Below are 19,053 nucleotides of genomic sequence, written 5' to 3'. Positions count from 1 at the left end.
TTCCTTTGGTGTTACACGAGGGGCAGCGACGGTAATCACATACCATAAACAATAAAAAAAAATATATGACGGAGTGTCTTAACACTAGGTTCCCTTACATGAGTGAAAGTGAAAACGTGAAATCATCTTCTTTTATTATGAAACACACATTTGAATATATCCACAGTAAAGCATAAGAAAATGAATAAATTCTTCAAATGTATGTATTGTGAAATTTGATAGATGTTCGTTGCTCTCGTAATATATAAATGATTGGCATGATATGAAAAAATATCATGGATATTGAATAAATAATATGGAATATGTAAAGAGTATATATAGTGAAAAAGAATATGACAATGTTTTATTAGAATATTTTAATGTTATTTATTTTGACGTTGTTTGAAAGTATTAAAGCAGCACACGCGAAGGTAATGGATTTGATTCCCTCTTAAATAGGAGTAATTATTTTTTAATATTTTAGCATTTTTTAGCATCTTTCTATTAACAGTTTTATATGTGTTTTGGCTGACTGTAAAATATCATATAACTTTATATACAAAACAGGCGTATCCCACGATATGTAAAAAACGACAGGAGTTAAGTACTAACAGTACAAAATAAATACTGTCAATAATATTTTTTCGAGAACGAAGTGTCTGGACACTAGGTTCCCATTATCTACAGTTGTTACAAAACCATACAAATAGAAATAAAAATAATGTAGGTATGTCAGAGTGGCCTCAGCCAGATTTGCATCGACAGTTGGCGAGATGCCAGGCTGATGAATAATTGTTGCCCGCACTCTGTACTAGATTTGTTTTTGTGTAAAAATCTAAGTGTCAATGCCGTATTTATTAGGCTAGAGTTGGCTTTTTGTAGTTTTTTGGTTCTTTTTTCAATTTTAGTGTCATATAAAGGCTAATTATAACATAAAGGTAAATGACAACAAAAAAGTTTCATTCAAATCCGTCCAGTAGTTCCGGAGATTAGCGCGTAAAAACAGACAAACAGACAATTTTTTTTTGTGGATTTGGGCTCTATTACTGTTTCTAGACACCCCTCAATTATTATTTTGTAAATATGTTCAATTACCTTTTACTTTTTTATTATATGTATAGATATAGAATTTCATAATCTTAACCATTTCATAATACAATTCGTTCATTCAATTACATTTCAAATACTAGGGTTATCAGAGAGAATTTTGTGTTAAAACATTCTGTCCTACAATTTCCACCAAATTTTAAAGCAGCGAAACTTAACGCCGCACTTGTATACACACGTAAAATACATAATGCCCAATAACAGTTAAGCATCAAACAAACTGTTGCCAATAGTAAAATGCCTATTAGGAAAGGTAGTAAAAATTTGTTCTACGTTTCATTTAGTAACCTTGAACAATCGTAGGTAGTAAATCTAGCCTCTTAAATATATATGACGGCTGTAAACCTAGCAGGAATCGTAAATAATGTTTTATTTGAAGAAATAGAAATAATAGTACCATTTTAAGAGATTTTGGTTGGTGTCATAAAAGAGAGCAGAATAAGGATTCGAAAAATTTAAGCTTCTGCGTAAAGCAGGTCAGGCAGAGAATCTAGGGCCAGGACATTACCCTACTCCTTATATGTCGAATGTTCGAACCCAACGTCGCACTTTCTTTATCAGATGAGAAACTAAAATACTTTATTCCTTCGAGATCGGCGCTTACAGGCAGGTGGTAAACAATTTTTAAAAGTTATAGAAAATATAAGATACCTTCGTGGCGTATAAACACATTCATGGAACAGTCAATGCGACGGTTGAGGGTTCGATTCCTACTATGGGAAATGAAATACTTAATATTTTCATTTCCTGGCTTTGGTAACGAGGCAAAGCGTGGCGTTGAGTTCCACCACTCAATGCTTCAAGAAAAGAAGAAATAATAAAGTTATAAAATAACTATTTTAATACTTTAGCTTTATTTTACAGTTAATATGGCTTTTTAATATGGTTGGCGCTTGATGATGGAGGCCTACGTTCAGCAGTGGAAGGCGATAGGCTGATGAAAAATAAATAAATAAATAAAAATGGCTTTTTAACTAAAATAATTCTATTTTCAATTTTCTTAATTATTTAAATTTTAATTTTGCTTGCTCTGTAAAGGTTTCTAATACCTCTATCTCCTTTTCAACTGTCATTAACCTCTTCGTACATGTCCTCCGAAGAGTCCTCATGTTCTTATGTAACCTAGCTCTAAATTCATCAATACTCTGTTCTAGAAAGTAATTCCAGGCCTTTCTGTCTCTCATATCACTAAAAATCTTAATATAAAATCTATAAAACAATAAATATTCCAAAAGTATATATATATTCATATTTTATTAGAATATATAGGCATTACACATGAGAATGTTCAGCAGTAAGTCTGCAAGTCTTTGATACGGTGAAAGTTATAACGCAATAAAAATACATTATATTCCGTCGTCGGGTAAGGAAATATGGATACAAGTTTTATTATTTATATATAAATATATGAAATATATTAAATTTATATATTTGAGACCGTCGTAGCTCAGTTCACTTGCTCGGTGTGCTAGGTGTGGGTTGAGTTCTGCTAACGCTTTCCACATTTGGTGGAAAGTGGACAAGTGATTGTCTTAGCATTAGGTTTGCTATTGGGTGTACGCGGAGTTTAGCACTGCAAAATGTCTAAACAGGCCGCGTAGAATTAAATATCTATACATACATTGAATAAAAAAATACAGTCGAATTGATAACCTCCTTTTCTTACAGTAGTCGGTTAAAAATTGTAAGTGATCGTTGTCTGTACATGGAAGTTAAATAAGAAAATCTAATAATGACGTTTATTTATTTAATAGAATTCAAATTCTAAAATCATGAAAAATTTTTGTCTTTTTGTCGGTTTATCTGTGTGTTTGTGCACGCTAATCTCAAAAACGGGTTAACTGAACTGCAATTTTCTGCTAAATACTGTGTTTTTCCTTAAATTGGTTTATAAATTGACGCCAGTCGTGGCTAGGCTTGACTGGCGTCTTTGGACTTGGACGTTTTTCAAGAGGTGCAGGGGAACGGAGTATCTTAACACTAGGCGCTCAGGTTCCCTCTACCTACCGGATACAAAGTAAATCTAAAAAAAATCTACTTTAAGTCTAGTATTTTTTCCTATATTCTAACCGATATCTTTCTTTGGACACGTACAACGGAAGCGTCGCCTTGACTCTTGACTCAGTTCGTTACACACACTAATTTGATAAGTGACCGGTGGACAATGTAGAAGGGTTTGTTAGTGAACGCTATCCATTCAATAAGTTCAATATTGAACTGACTAAAGACGTATTGGTTCTTTTTTTAACTATTTCAATCATTGTATTTTCTACAAAATTACATGATAAAAATATAAAAGTGCGGAAAAAGGAAATAAAAGAATTTAGTGTGGAGACACTTTATTCTTGGTTTTTTCTTATTTTCGAGACATAATTATGTGTAAAATGGCAAAACGGATCGAACCGGAATGCACACATATAGCTGTTTAGCCAGAGGGAACCTGGGAACCTAGTGTTAAAACTCTTTGTCCCCATTAACGGTATCCCACTGACGGAACAGTATTCCCTTTAACATAAAATTTGTAAGTGCGATATTCCCTAAAATGATTTCATGAGCAAGCACAAGTCCATCTAAACTGAGAATAGAAGTTTTCCCACGGGTTAGAGGTCGAAAGTTTATATGAAGATCCTGTTAATACTATAGATATAAGCATATTATTTATAGGTTTTACGTAACTTTATTCGATATATATTTACATATTTATGTGCTTATAGATGTAATAAGGCCGTTATGGCGCAGTGGCACGAGCGTGTGGTTTCCATTCATATTATAGGGAGAATATTATTAAACACTTTCTTTTCTTTACTCTGCCATACAATACCTCATAAGTACGCAGAGACAAAGACAAGGCTCTCCATTCTCAACCACCTAAAATAAGCACTAAATATTTAGTTCAGTTCATAAGAAAACTAAAACTATAAATAAATCTTAGTAAAAGTTATTTTTCTTGAATTGTTGTCCATGTATTGAACTGAATTGTAATCACAAAACACGTCGCTAACAGATTATTGTCTAACTCAATCCAAACTAACTCCCGTCGACATCAAATTTTAGCACCCCTGTAAAGAGCCTTTACACCCTGGGCAATAGGGGTGGTAACATGTAAATAAAATATATAAATGTTTAATGTTATTACGTTAATATATTTTTATATAGAGGCAGAGCGTCACAACACGACAGTTGTGCGTTCAATTCCCAGTTCCACCAATCAACATACAATGTCTGAAAATTGGGCGGAAAGTGGGGGAATGCCTTTTGCCATTCGCTTTCCCTAACTTTTTAGGATACCAGCAGTTATAAGAATAGATCGATAGCATTTAATATTAAAACATTTCGTTCACCTCGTTATACCAAAATTTGAGATATTCAATATTTAGTGACGGAACTCAACGCCGGGCTTTGATATATATATATATATATATATATATATATATAAGGATACCTTCAGTTAAGCGCACAAGTAAAAACCCAAAAAATCTAGATCTATTGCAAAAAATCTATGTCTATGTTCTAATTTTTATATTTATGAAAATATTTTTCTATTCTTAACTTACGTGAAGAAAATATGCAGTGCCTATACAAAAAATACGTGTAAATTACGAAAAAAATATCAAAATTAATATACTAAAAGGCCATCCCTGGCTTAAGATATAAAAATGTCTTTATATCCCACGTACAAACATAAGCGATATTAGATTATGTTATAGTGAGATGTATGTACCATATGCTTCAGGTTAAGTATACATAAAACGTAATGGAATCAAGTTCTGTGCGTATATGGAAAAAAACCTATTTTTTGTGTGAAAAATAAAATCAGCTTAACACTTTTCCTCGTACAGCAGATCAGGTGGAGAGAACCTAGTTAAGCCACTTCGTTGCCAACTGTACGAGTGTTGAGTGACTGAACTCTACGCTTCTAGGACAACATAACGGCCAGTCGACCTAAATATATATTTTTTAATTGTTACTTATTATTACACTTCTAATTTTAAACATTTTCAGCTTATTTTTTGTGCAATCTTATCTTTAATTAATCTATATTCTATACTAATATAATAAAGCGGAAGAGTTTGTTTGTTTGTTTGTTTGTTTGTTTGTTTGAACGCTAAGATCTCTGGATCTACTGGTCCGATTTACTTTGTTTTTGTTTTGTATGAAAGCTGCATTCTTCAGAAGTGCTATAGGCTATATAACATTACATTACACATATATACTAATAAATTAAAATACTTTCTAATTTGACATGCAATTTATTCTGCCATGTTAATAACAACCGTCGTCGCTACGCGACCGCGTTCGTTACCGCGTAATTTTGATATTCATCCTTATGAAAATAAATATAATAGTATATTTATATAGAAATTATATTCTTATATTTCAAGCAGGCGTAGCCGCGTCCGGGTCCGCTAGTCTTTAATAAATGAAAGAAGATGACATATCACAAACACAAAATGAGGGCTTGAATTATTTTTTGACTTCAAAACCACCCCCAGGCTAATTAGAGGACCCCAAAAGAATGGGGAAATGGTTTTAAACTATTAAAAAATAGCTGACAAGAACGTTCACAGCACTAACTCCCGAATAGCTTGCGCATATTTAATTACAGCTTGCATAATAAATCGGCTAGACGTATTGCTGTAAAAGGAATTCTAAATTGTGTCACATTTCTCAGATCACTTAGAAATTAAAAAAAAATGTTTTTTAATAATATTTATTTTTTCGTTTCACGCTGTATCCCTTAGGCAAAGGGAACCCAGTGTTAAGACACTCCATTCCCCACTTTCTGCCGAATTCTGGAAGCATTGCGTGTTGAATGGCAGAACTCAACGCCACGCCTCGACACTAGAGCGAAAAAATGAAAATATAAACGTAATTAAATATTTCACTTCCTCGTGTGGGGATCGAACCCACTACCTTCGCGTTACAGTCATTCTATTCTGCCACGACGACCTCAGTAGTCAATTATAATATTATATTGACTTGAAGAAGCCCCTCTATATTTTCTGATGGATAATAATTTAGTTAACACAACTTCGTCCCCATGGAAACAGACGGCAGTTGTTTTCCAAACAATACCTATTTGTATTGGAATTGTATATTAGAATAGTTCTTAAAGTCGATGTATATATAGAACCGTTTATTATTTAATTGCTTAAGGGAACTAAGTATTAGACTGTCGCTTTTTAATCTTCCCTGCAGTTTGTTATACTAAAATATGCCAGTCAGCCAGTTGTGCCAGTTGTGGCTCAGCACAAGCGTACGTCTGTAAACTCGACAGGTCGTGAGTTCGTTCTCACTTGGTAAAATAAAGGAATAATTATTTTCATTTCCTTTCTGGTGACGACCCAATGCCTCCAGAATCCAGTCTAAAGTTGGGAACGGAAGTATCTTAATGGGAACGGAGTGTTTTAAGTTATTTCTATCTACCCAGCTATATGCAGTATAAAGCTAGCATTATCATTTTCTCGAGTTGAAATCGAATTCACAACCACCGTGATTACAGTTATACGCTGACTCAGTACGATATATTGGCCTTATTACAAATATTTATATATATATAACTAGCGGCCCGCTCGCGGTTGCACCCCCGTGAACTATGTTATTATTAATTTCTGTCTCCATGGCTACGTCCTAGTGACGTCTATGCAAAATTTGAGACTCCTAGCATTTGTAGTAACGAATGACAAAGACAAATGTCATTAGTAACGAAGTTTCATACAAACTTTCAACCCCAAAAACAACCCCTTAGAAGTTGAATATTCCAAATTCCCGTCATAGCGAGCACCTACGTCCTATAAGTAACTCCTATGCAAAATTTCAGATTCCTAGAATATGTAGTTTCTGAGATTTCGTGATGAGTGAGTGACCTTTCGATTTTATATGTATAGATATATAATTTTAGTTTCACATTGTATCCCGCATATAGTAGGGTAGACAGAGTAAACCTAGTGTTACAACACTGTTAAAATTAAGAGACTCCCATTCTCCACTCTTCACTAATTGCTGGAGGCAGTGCGTGTTAAGCAGCGGTAGTCAACGTCGCGTTTTGCCTCGTTACCACAGCGAATGAAAATATTAAATATTTAATGTCCTCGAATGGGAATTGAACCCGCATCCTATCGCGCTTAGAATCACACGTTTCTACCCCTGCACCACACTTCGCAACGAATCTTATATTTTATTTACAAAAACGATGTAGACGAAGCTAATATCAATATCATTGAACTAACGAAGTCTGTATACACAATGAAAGTTATCGTAAATTATATTTATAAAATAAATACATTTCTATGATTACTTTAACATTGTTCGATAATAAATAATGTTTAGTTTCAATACTTATTATTTTTGACCTCGCTTCTTTAAAGATTAATTAATAATTATTGTAGATTTTATAATAAATTTCTTTAATAATAATTTGATCAAAAGCAGTCGTATTTTCGTTTCTCATTTGAGGAAATGTTTTTTTTTTTATTTTCTTGCTCTGGTAACAAGACAAAACGAGCCAGAGTTCTATTCTCTGGGTGCGTACCCAGATGTAATGTAATCGTAATGTTTCGAAAATTAGGCAGAAAATGTACCTCACATTCTTGAGCGATGGGGTCATCGAGGCATATCCTTTAAAAGTCATACTCAAAGTGGTATATACTATTAGCACCTCTGCTGTTTTTTAGGTTCACTCTGTATCACACACTCATAGCAGGGTAGGCAGAGGGTAACCTGGGAACCTAGTATTAAGATACTCCATTCCCATTCCGTTCCACTTCCACTTCCGTTCTCCACTTTCCGTTGGATTTTAAGGCATCGTGTGATAAGCTCTTATAAACGAAACTCTTAAATTTAAACTAACTTAAATAAAACTTACTTAAATAATACGTATTTGATTTGATGATATTTTCATCAAATAGTATATAGTATCTTTATAATATTTTTGTGCTTATGCTTGTTGCTTAACGTAAAATTTTATAATTTGATAAATTAAACTTTAAATACAAAATTTACTAAATTAAATTTCATAATTTAAAAAAATATAACAAAATAACAATTGTAATAATTTAAATAATCAAAAATAACATTTAAAAGAATCAATAACAACCAAATGTAACCGATGTGGCCCAGTAGTCCGGGCGCCGTTGCGTCGGACGGTCGTCTACGGCGTAGCACCGGCTCTACGTAGAGAATGAAACGCGATATTTATTTGAGAAGTGAATTTTTTTAAGTGCAATAATGGATTGGAAAGGTTCAATTATAATATTCTTCTTCATATATGCAGCTGTGGAATGTAACCCGGCTAAAATAGGTTGGTATTTAGTTAAGGTATTTTAAGATTGTGTTGTTAACAAAGACGTTACGTTTACAATTTTTTTTGTTTATTATGTAATATTTATATTAGTTTTTATTTTAAAATAATATATTGTTTTTATATTTATTTACATGAGAAACAATGTTATTTAGATGTTAAAAAAGTTATTTAGTTGGATCTACGTTTATGAATACAAATTAGTGTAGACATTGTCAGACATTTATATTCCATAATAAAATTATACCACGACAAGAAATATTATTTATTGTATTTTTTTATTTTGATAATATATAAATTAATCATTATAAAATTGTACTAATACCAGTAAATTAGTAACGATTTGTTTGAACGAACACGCTTATCTAACGAACGACTGGTTCGAATTAAAAGGTCTTTATGTGTTCCAGTTCATTTATCAAGAACGGCTATAGGCTATCTTATAGCATGATAATCTTTCAATGTAATGGAAGTATAGTAGTTATATACTTGCAGTTATAGTTATCATCACCACTTTGTCCAATATGGCCAATGGTGTCATGTGTCATATACAATTCTTATTAATTTCCTTTTTACTACGAGAGCGAAGTTGTAGCCTACAGAAATATAAAAATATACACGTTTTAAATTTTACATATTATTTCTTCTAGAACATTTTAAGAGGCTCAGAAGAAAACAATTTTTAAAACGATGAACATAATTTTAGCTGAACATGAACATAATGAGGCTAAAGCGCGGCGTTGAATTCCGCTACTCAACAGACAATGCCCCCAAAATTCGACAGAAATTGGGGACCGGAAGTGTCATATCGTGAGTGTGTCAACACGAGGTTACCACGTTCCCTTTGCCTATCATGCTACGTACGGGATACAAAGAGAAACTAATAAAGCTTTTGTTTTCTTCTAGAAAATATGATAAGACAAAATGCTTAGAGATTAATATTAATATTTTATTAAGTTTTACTATATTTTATAGATGACAAGGAAAGTTTAAAAACTGAAAATATATTGGAAATAAATTATTTTCAATATTCTCAAAGTTACATTCTTATTTTTACAAAAGCTTTTTCATATTCTACATGAAACAAGAAATTTCACTAAAATCAAAAACAACATATTGTTAATGTTAAATAAGCCGAGAGTTATATTATTCAAATAGTAAAATACTATAGCATTTCATTTTCCTAATGAGACGGAATTCCTTTCAAATATCAGTATGTAATTCAAACAATAACTCTGTAGTGAGACGACTTTTATGAAAAGCCGGTTTTTGTTCACGAAAAATCCTCTTTTGAAATATTATTTTTTTCTTATACGAGTTAAAATGAATGGTGAAACAACGAAGACAATGTGTAAAAACATTTTAATGAATTAAGTTCAAATCCCTTAAGAAAATAAATGTATTATAATTTTTTTAGTACTTAGTAGTGTACTTAAAATCGTCATCTATATAGGAGTATATAAGATATCCTGTTTATCACTTTCAAGTAAGAAAACATTTTTTGTTAGTTCCTATTAAAATATATACTTACATATCAATAACATTGAACAAATAGGATTAGAACTCACAACCTTCATCATAAACCAGTGTCATTTCAACTGCGTCCAACATAGTAAAAAAAACCGTATTCGCTAATATATTTACATAGTAAAAAAATCTTTTAACGCGAATCAGAGCCTATTGATATACTAACATACAATTTGAAGCAACATTCTTTTTATGACTCTCGTGGCGCAGGGTGTCTGTAAATGCATCTAGTAGTGAATTCGATCCCCACTCGAAGAAATGAAATATTTTTTAAGATTTATATTTCCATTTTTATGACATGTCCAAGTAAATGTTAAGCATTTTTATGGAATAAAGATATTTTTACTTTGACTTTTACTTTGATTTCTGAGCTCTAGTGTCGAGGCAATGCCTTCAGAATTTAATAGGGAACGGAGTATAACACTAGGTTCCCTCTGCCTGATGTGTGCTGATTTTTTTTTATTTTCTTTAGCCATAATGTAGATGGCTGTGAAATATCCTCCTCAGAGGGCGCGTTGAGGAGACGCTTCTCGAGTCTCGACCTACTTACGACCTTACAGAAGCCTGTATAGTGTATAGTTCTGACAACTGTTAGACACTGAGTTGTCCGACAGTTGGCTTGAGTTATAGAAAAATGTATTGGAATATAAATAGATTGCTTCATTTTTAATCTAATTTTTTATATTATATTTTGCGACTGTAAACACGACAGGTTGTGAGTTCAATTCCGACTTGAGGCAATGAAATATTTATATTCCTCGCTCTGGTAACGAGGCAACGGCGTTAAGTTAACTTAACACGCAATCCCTTCAGGATTCGGAAAAAAGTGGTAAATAACGAGAACAGGGTGTCTTATATTACAGTAATTAATGGTTAGTTGTGGGGAAGGAAGATTGTAAAGGCAACAGATTATAAGTTCGATTCTCGATTCCAATTCAAAAAGATTAAATATATAGTAATTTCAAATCCTTGCAACATGCAATGCCTCTGCCATCTAGAATTCGGCGGAGAGTAGGGAATGGAAGTGTCTTAATGGGATCGGTGAGTCTTAAAAGTAGGTTCCCAGATTCCCTCTGCCTATCCTGTTATTGCTGTTCATAATAAAGCGTGAGACTAAAAAATAATGTTTCTTTAAACTTACATTATACTTCGCGTAAGAGCAAAACGTGTTAAAAATATACATCCAAGATGTATTTTATAAAATCCTGTACTCCACGAGTACTACGCAAGTGCATGAGATCGGTGCTATGTTTATTTTTCCTTTTTCTTTCTGTAGTGAATGTGAGAGCTGTGTTTTTCAGGCACTTGCTAGTTTAAAATCAAAACTCATGTTTCAAAGAAATTTGAAGCTTATGAAATTGAAAAATATTTTGTGTTTACTTATCGTCACAAATTTGCTTATTTCGAAATTTTAAATGTTATTGTCGGCATGCAAGCACGATGGTTGTAGGTTCGATCCCTTTTTGTGAGAATGAGTTACTTTCTATATTTGTTTTAAATTGACAAAATGTCACGTTGAATACCGCCTCTGAACACGCTGTCTCTACATGGGGCAGAAAGTGGAGAACGGTAAGATACGTAACACAAGGTTTTTTTTGCCTATCCTGCTGCGAAATATAAATATCATATCAAAATATATATAAATATCAATAATTAATTATTTATTTTAATTATAAATATTTACTTAAAAGTAATAAAATTATTATTGTTAAATATAATAGTTTAAACTATAATGTTTTTTCATATATTTTTTATTTACTCAATAAGTTGTTTTTAATTATTTCACAGTTAATAAAATTGGCTTTAAATTACAATAAAATAACAATTTTCTCGTAGTATAAGCACCGGGCCTCGCCAAATATTCGCCCTCCCTTAACCTCAATGCAAATAAACTGTACAATTTAGAAATAACTGAAGATACCTCGAAAGCTATTTAGAATTTTTTCTTCCATTAGAGATTTCAATTTATTATGATAAATAAAAACATGTAATGAGTGAGATTGCGATGCGATTCTTTACTATAGATTGAATCAGCTTCACGCTGTATCCCGCACACAGCAGGGTAATCAGAGGGAACCTAGTGATAAGGCACTCCGCTCCTTCTTCGCTCTGGTAATGAGGCAAAGAGAGGCGTTGAGTTCTGCCACTTATTACACAATGCCTTCAGAATTCGGCGGGCAATGAAGTACTAGATGACTGAACACTAGGTTCCCTCTGCCTACCCTACCGTGTGCAGGATACAGCGTGACGTTAAAAAAATGTATAAAAAAATTGCATCAAGTAATAATCAAACCTACAGCCTCCTTTATAAAAAACAAACTAAAAATACGAAAACTGGACCGTAAACGTATATTAGATATAAACGAAATAAACATTTAAATCAGAAAAAAGAAAATATTTCCCAACCTCTCTCTAATTAGCAGAGGTTAAAAACAACTACGGCGTACAAATTCGTTTAAACTTTTCATGAAACTCGAGCGAGTAATATATTAGTCACGTTGGAGAGGTCCAAAGACTTTAAAATTTTAGAAATGGCACTGGTTTAATTTCAAACTACATGTCCTATTCATCATAGCTATGATTTGAGGCTTCGCCAGCGTGTTGATATGGAGATAACCAAATTTTATTAACTGTACTTATTTTATAGTATAAACTTCACGATATTTCTCACATAGCAAAGAAAGCAGAGAGAAACAAGTGTCAGGACAGTCCGTTCTCCACTTTCCGCCCTAAACGTCAATCAACGTCTCAGACGTCGCGTGTCGAGTAATGAAACTCAACGCCGCGATTCGTGTCATGAGGACAAAGAATTGACAATAATTAATTGCCCTGAATGGAAATCGAACCCTCAACCATTACGACGCTCTTCCACTGTGTCATTATGGTCCAAATTACATACTAGGATCCACATATTAAGATTTATATATAACATATCGTATTACTATTTCACTTACCATGTAGTCACGAAGGCAGGAAATTGCTTATATATATATATATATATATAACTACATATATATATCTATATACGTAATACCACGTTGCAAATTAGATTTGGTTAAATGTAATCTTATACGCTTCGCGCTGTATCCCGCACACAGTAGGGTAGGTAAAGGGAACCTAGTGTTAAGGCACTCCGTTCTCCACTTTCCGTTGAATTTTTCAAGGCATTGCGTGTTGAGTGGTGTAAGTCAACGTCGGTTTTTGCCCTGGCGAGCCTGCCAGAGCGAAGAAATGAAAATATTAATTAATGTTATAAAATAAATTATTATTATTTTTTTTTAATTTTTAAGTGTTTCCACACGTAGCAAAGAAAAATATTTATTTGGGAAACGTATAAAAATATTATTTTGAACGTAGCGAGATTTGAAACGTAGAGCCTCTTTGGAAACGATCCAAATTTGGATTTCCAAAAACCGCGGCTTCAAAATCCACTACGTTCAAATATTTAGACATTTCCAAAATAAGTAATAATGCATTCACTTGAGTGGGGATCGAACCCAACACCGGCGCGTTATAATCACACCCTTATGTCCCTTCGCAACGACGACCTCAAAGGTAAATATGGATTGCTATACATATGTAGATATATGTTTGTGAATGTTAGTTTACGACGACGCTAGCGTACTAAGCCGGTGCTGAGTTAGACACTAAGTTACAAGACAGTGTGTAAATATCTGTGAAATTTAACTTAGGGGTAGGTATATCAGTGAAATTACTGAGTATTAAAAGATTAACGATATAATATACTAAATTATTTCTAGGTTGTGGACTTTAAATAAGGCTTAAATATTTAACTTTCTAGCAAAATATTATTTTAAATGTTTTTATAAATAAAAAAAGGCCCGGAAAGTCAAAACTGGAGCGATAGAAAAATATAAATTTAACTATTTAAACTATCACTGATTCTTTATATTTTCATTTCAATATTAATATCGAAATTACATTTTTTTTCATTTCATTAATGTTACCAAACAATTTCAGCTTCATGTTTCATTTTCCCGCGTAACAGAGTAAGCAGATGGAATGTAATGTTAATACACTTTTGTTTCCATTTTACGCCAAAATGCTGAAAATGTTTAATGGTAGAACTCAACGCCACGCTTTGTCTTGGATGAAATCATGAAATATTTCATTTCCTCAAGTGGGAATCGAACCTTCAACCTACTGGCCTCAATATCTTTAAACACCAGAATCGAACCTGTTCCAAAAACTAAACCATTCAGTTTCAAATTAGACAAAACAAAGCACCACAAACAGGTTACAACGCGGTAATCAATCAATAGGGTGTACTGAATACGCGTTGCCGTCTCGTTGCAAATGGCCCCAACAATTTATCACGGAAAAGTAAAATGTGAATATATCCCTTAAATGTTTGTAGGATATTTTAGGTGCTCTTCCTTTTTTCAGTTTTGTTAGTTTACTTTACATAGCAGTGTAGGCAGAGGGAACCTGGGAACCTAGTGTTAAAACATTCTCTTCCTATAAAGACACGTTCGTTCCCCACTTTGCGCTGAACTTTGAAAGTATTGCGTGCAGAGTGGTGGAAGTCTCTACACCAGAGTGAAAAAATGAAAACATTAAATATTTTATTTCCTCGAATAGAAATCGAACCCACTACCTACCTACCAAGTGCCTATAAGGCTGTAAGCGGGATACAGCATAAAATTAAATGAAAGTATATATTATATTCAAATTTTTATAGCCTTCATCCTTATGCTCAACTTTGAACTGATGTACCAGTCGTTAGTCTGTTTTTAAAAAATTTAGTTCTGCTCTTGTTACTATAAATAAAGAAAGGTGATACAAAAAGTAAACTTTCATCTCCTTTTTCCATATAAATAACTCAATGCAGAATGCTTGTGAGTTCGACTCCCATTCGATCCTTCGCTCTGCCAGCAAGGCAAAAAGCCTGACCTCAATTCCTCGAAAAATTCAGCAGCAACTAGGGAACGGAGTGTCTTAACACTATGTTCCCTCTGCCTACCCATGTTATATGCGGTATATATGTGTGGACATTAAAATACCGTATAATATAAAAGGAAAACCACAAAACAGTAATAGATATGTCGTAAAAGCAATCCATGCCCACGTTCTAACGTAACAACGCGCTAAACGGTCGTCGGACATCAAGTGCGCTCAAATAGTCTCGGGCCACATTTGCAGCGGGTGTGATAAATTGATTGTTCGTTTCAAATGGGATGCGTTTTGGAATGAAAATTATAGGTTAATTGCTTATATAAATAAATATATGTATATGTTAATTTTAATTATATAATATTTTTAGGTCTAGGTAGGTTCGACTGTAAACGAAATGGTTGTGGATTCGATTTCTAATGTTTACTGAATTTACTTTATCTATCTATCTATATATATAAAATCGAAAGGTCACTCACTCATCACAAAATCTCAGAAACTACAAGTGCTAGGAATCTCAAATTTTGCATACGAGTTATTTATAGGACGTAGGTGCTCGCTAAGACGGGAATTTGCAATACTCGACTTCTAAGGGGTTGTTTTTGGGGTTGAAAGTTTGTATGAAATTTCGTTACTACAAATGCTAGGAGTCTCAAATTTTTCATGGACGTCACTTACAGGACGTAGGTACTCATGGAGACAGAAATTAATAATAACGTAATTCACGCAGGCGAAGCCGCGGCCGGCCGCTAGTATATATAATATATGACAAATATGTTTTACTTTTACGCTGTATCCCGCGCAAAACAGGGTAGGCAGACGGAAGCTGGAAACCTAGTGTTAAGTGACTCCGTTAACATTAAGCCACTTCCGTTCCCCATTTTTCGTTGAAACCTGGATGCATTGCGTGTTAAGTGGTGGAACCAAACGCCGCGATTTTGCCCCGATGCCAGAGCAAAGAAATTAAATCACACCGCTCTCCACTTTTCGTTTAATGATGCATCGTGATCGATGCTTCCAGACTCGTGCCCAATGGGTCCAAGGTACTTCTGAAATTTCCAATTTAACAGCTGGTTAGGAAAAAACCTTTTTTCACAAGTATTTTTATTTATTTTCACGAGATTTATGTATATAATATTATTTTTATTTGAAAATATCGAACCATTCTATCGAAGTAAAGCAAAATCACTTTCAGGGGTTATTAATAAACGGCACTCACTAGTTTACTACGAGCGTATGAAGACGTTTAAACCATTTATAACAATGTCAGAAACACTTAAAGGTTAATTTTAACTGGTGCAACGTTTTATAAATGACTACTGCATCCTGTGTGTGAGAAATGGTCTTGAGTTTAACGTCATTTTTAAATATACGAGAAATAATTTAATCTATACTAATATAATAAAGCGGAAGAGTTTGTTTGTTTGTTTGTTTGTTTGTTTGTTTGTTTGTTTGAACGCTAGGATCTCTGGATCTACTGGTCCGATTTACATTGTTTTTGTTTTGTATGAAAGCTGCATTCTTCAGAAGTGCTATAGGCTATATAACATTACATTATACATATAAACTAATACATTTTAAAGTACTTTCTAATTTGACATGCAATTTATTCTGCCATGTTAATAACAACCGTCGCGTCGCTACGCAACCGTTACCGCGACATTTTGATATTGATCCTTATGAAAATAAATATAATAGTCACTTTTGGCATTTTATCTAGATTGAAATTATAGTTTACTGTATAACATTCTAATAAATAATTGAGGAGATGTCACTGATTCCAAATGACCTAGCCTACGGGCGGCACAGTGTGAGTATGACCGACGCGAACGGGCAGATGACGTTGACAGTTTTAAAAATTTTCATACATTTTCGAACTATTGTTAATTTTTATGTAATTATTTGCTGTTTATAATTAATTTAAACTACACTTTGGTTCTCTTCTTATTTTATTTGATATAGCCCGCTAAAATTATCCTATTTAATAGAGAGAAATGTTTAATTATTTCGTAGAGTCGATATCTATGTACGCACGCACGGAATACTTTTCCTAATATTAAGAAATACCTATCCTTTAGTTACTTTTAATCCTTTTGTTGGTTCATTTCAATAACTCAGATAATTTTTTCTAATAATATGTATCTACTTATTATTCTTTTTAATTATTTAGGCCTATATTTCCTTACTAATTCTAATGAAAATTGAAAATAATTTCATGAATATATTTAATAAATATTCTTATAGTTGAAGCAGGCGTAGCCGCGTCCGGGTCCACTAGTAATACATAAAAATATTTTTGTATTTTTAATTGTAGTGAACTACGGTCATTTTATTTTGTTAAGTTATTATAAAAGGGATGGTAAAATTGAAAACATTTGTTAGTAGACAGAGGGAACCTGGGAACTTAGCGTTAAGACACTGTTCCCATTCATGGTAACCCATTAACTGGTACAACACATACCGTGTATAAGAAATGGTCTGATAAATAGAATAAAGAAATATTATGGATTTGAATAATGATTTAATGCTATAAAATATTTGAGGAGTATAACAGCAAAAGCGATTCAGGCCAAAATTATTATTTTTAAACTGAGCATACTAAAGTACTTCTCACTCAACTCAATTTATATAATAATTATAATGAATTTAAATTTGTTTTGATGAATGCTATTCGAGTAAATGAAATTCCAATGAAAGGAACAATATCGGATTCTAATAGAAATAAGTATTTTATACGTTACAATAGAAAATTTTGCATTGCAGGAGTATAAATCCCTCATTTTTAATTATACCTAGCTAGGGTATGTTTATTGATACTATTAACGGGATGATCAAATATATATTGTGATATATATATATATATATATATATATATATATATATATCTTCACGCTGTATGTGCCCCGTACAAAGCAGGGTAGGCAGACGGAACCTGGGAACCTAGTGTTAAGAAACTCCTTTCCTGTTAAGACACTTGGACGCATTCCATATTGCATATTTATCAGAATCTAGGAATTAAAAATATGAAATATTCCATTTACTCGAGTGGAAATCGCATCCACAATCTCTCGCACCCAAAGGTCTTATTTAAATTTACTTATTAATTATGAAGTCATTTAAGTAGCCAATAACACGAGCAACGACGCTGTCAAAAGCTAGTATATTTACATAACACAGTCAAACCGTTGTATATTTAACGTTCGGCCGGATTCCGGTCACGGACGCCGCGGGGCGGAGGACACGTGAAAATACATAGAAATGAAATACTCACACGATTTGTTTATTTCCTGAGGAACTTTTTGGTTTAGAATAATATTATTAATTTTATGTAGGTTATGTTTGAAAGGCATTGTTGTTTTTCAGCGTTGAATTACGTGAAAATATTGTTATTTATTAAAAAAATATTATATAATGTCGATTGCACAATTAGGATTACAAGCATGCAGGACAAAATTAGTTGGGTTTTGAGCTAAAAAGCAGCTTAATATTTTTTCTATATAGCAAGTTACGCGTTAATTTAGTGTCAAAACACTCCCTTCTCCAATTTTCGGATTACTTACGTTAATATTTTGAGTGGCGAAACTCAATTCCACGCCTTGAAAATAATTTATGTCTCACTGGACATTGAACCCATAACCACCGCGTTTAACTCCAAACTACCACACTATGACCGAATAAAACATACATTACACTAATAGCTTACTTAAATTTATTGTCCTTGTGTTCATTTGGAATATAGCCAATATCTTAGCAAAATGTTCGTAGCACCGATTAGTCAGACGTGTTATATTTAACATGTGTAGGGCACGACACTCTTTATGTAGAGTGATTTAAGTTATTTTGTTGGCTGGAGTGTATGTATGTATAACATCTCTTATAGGCGAAACGCCTTGACCTATTTATGTATATTCATTTAGTATTGCTTTTGTGATAAGCTGAAAAGAAGTGGAGAATCTAGATTGTTATTATTAAAACTAGAAAATTTCAGAATGTGTAAGTAATCTACGCGATAGGTTATGGGTTCGATCTCCAGTCAAGGAAATGAAATTTATAGTTTGATTTCATATTTTCGGTCGGGTAACGAGGCCAAATGCGGTTTGGCGGTCTCTAGATCACGTAAGGTCTCTAGAAAAGTGGGAAACGGAAGTGTCTTAATGGGTAGGGAGTCTTCCAAGTAGGTTAACACTAGGCTACCAGGTTCCCTCTACCTACCCTGCTATGTGCTA

The 19,053-nt window shown here is 33.1% G+C and overlaps 2 protein-coding genes across 2 annotated transcripts in view; one reads left to right on the top strand and one right to left on the bottom strand.

The window, feature by feature from the left end:
• Nucleotides 1-19,053, bottom strand: part of LOC146531634 (uncharacterized) — a 93,035-nt gene that overhangs the window by 72,685 nt on the left and 1,297 nt on the right. The gene's annotated exons all lie outside the window — the stretch shown is intronic.
• The window catches only part of LOC146531633 (uncharacterized), a 71,057-nt gene continuing 60,222 nt past the window's right edge, over nucleotides 8,219-19,053 (top strand). The window contains exon 1 of the mRNA XM_085198207.1: nucleotides 8,219-8,386. Within this exon, the coding sequence (XP_085054333.1) occupies nucleotides 8,314-8,386 (73 nt within the window). The 5' untranslated portion in view covers nucleotides 8,219-8,313. The remainder of the gene's footprint in view (nucleotides 8,387-19,053) is intronic.

This window comes from Heliconius melpomene, chromosome 15 (genome assembly GCF_056956725.1).
Source record: "Heliconius melpomene rosina isolate 202511_hmr_F chromosome 15, ASM5695672v1, whole genome shotgun sequence".
In the NCBI taxonomy this organism is placed as follows: Eukaryota; Metazoa; Arthropoda; class Insecta; order Lepidoptera; family Nymphalidae; genus Heliconius; species Heliconius melpomene.
This window is presented reverse-complemented; position numbering and strand designations above follow the sequence as displayed.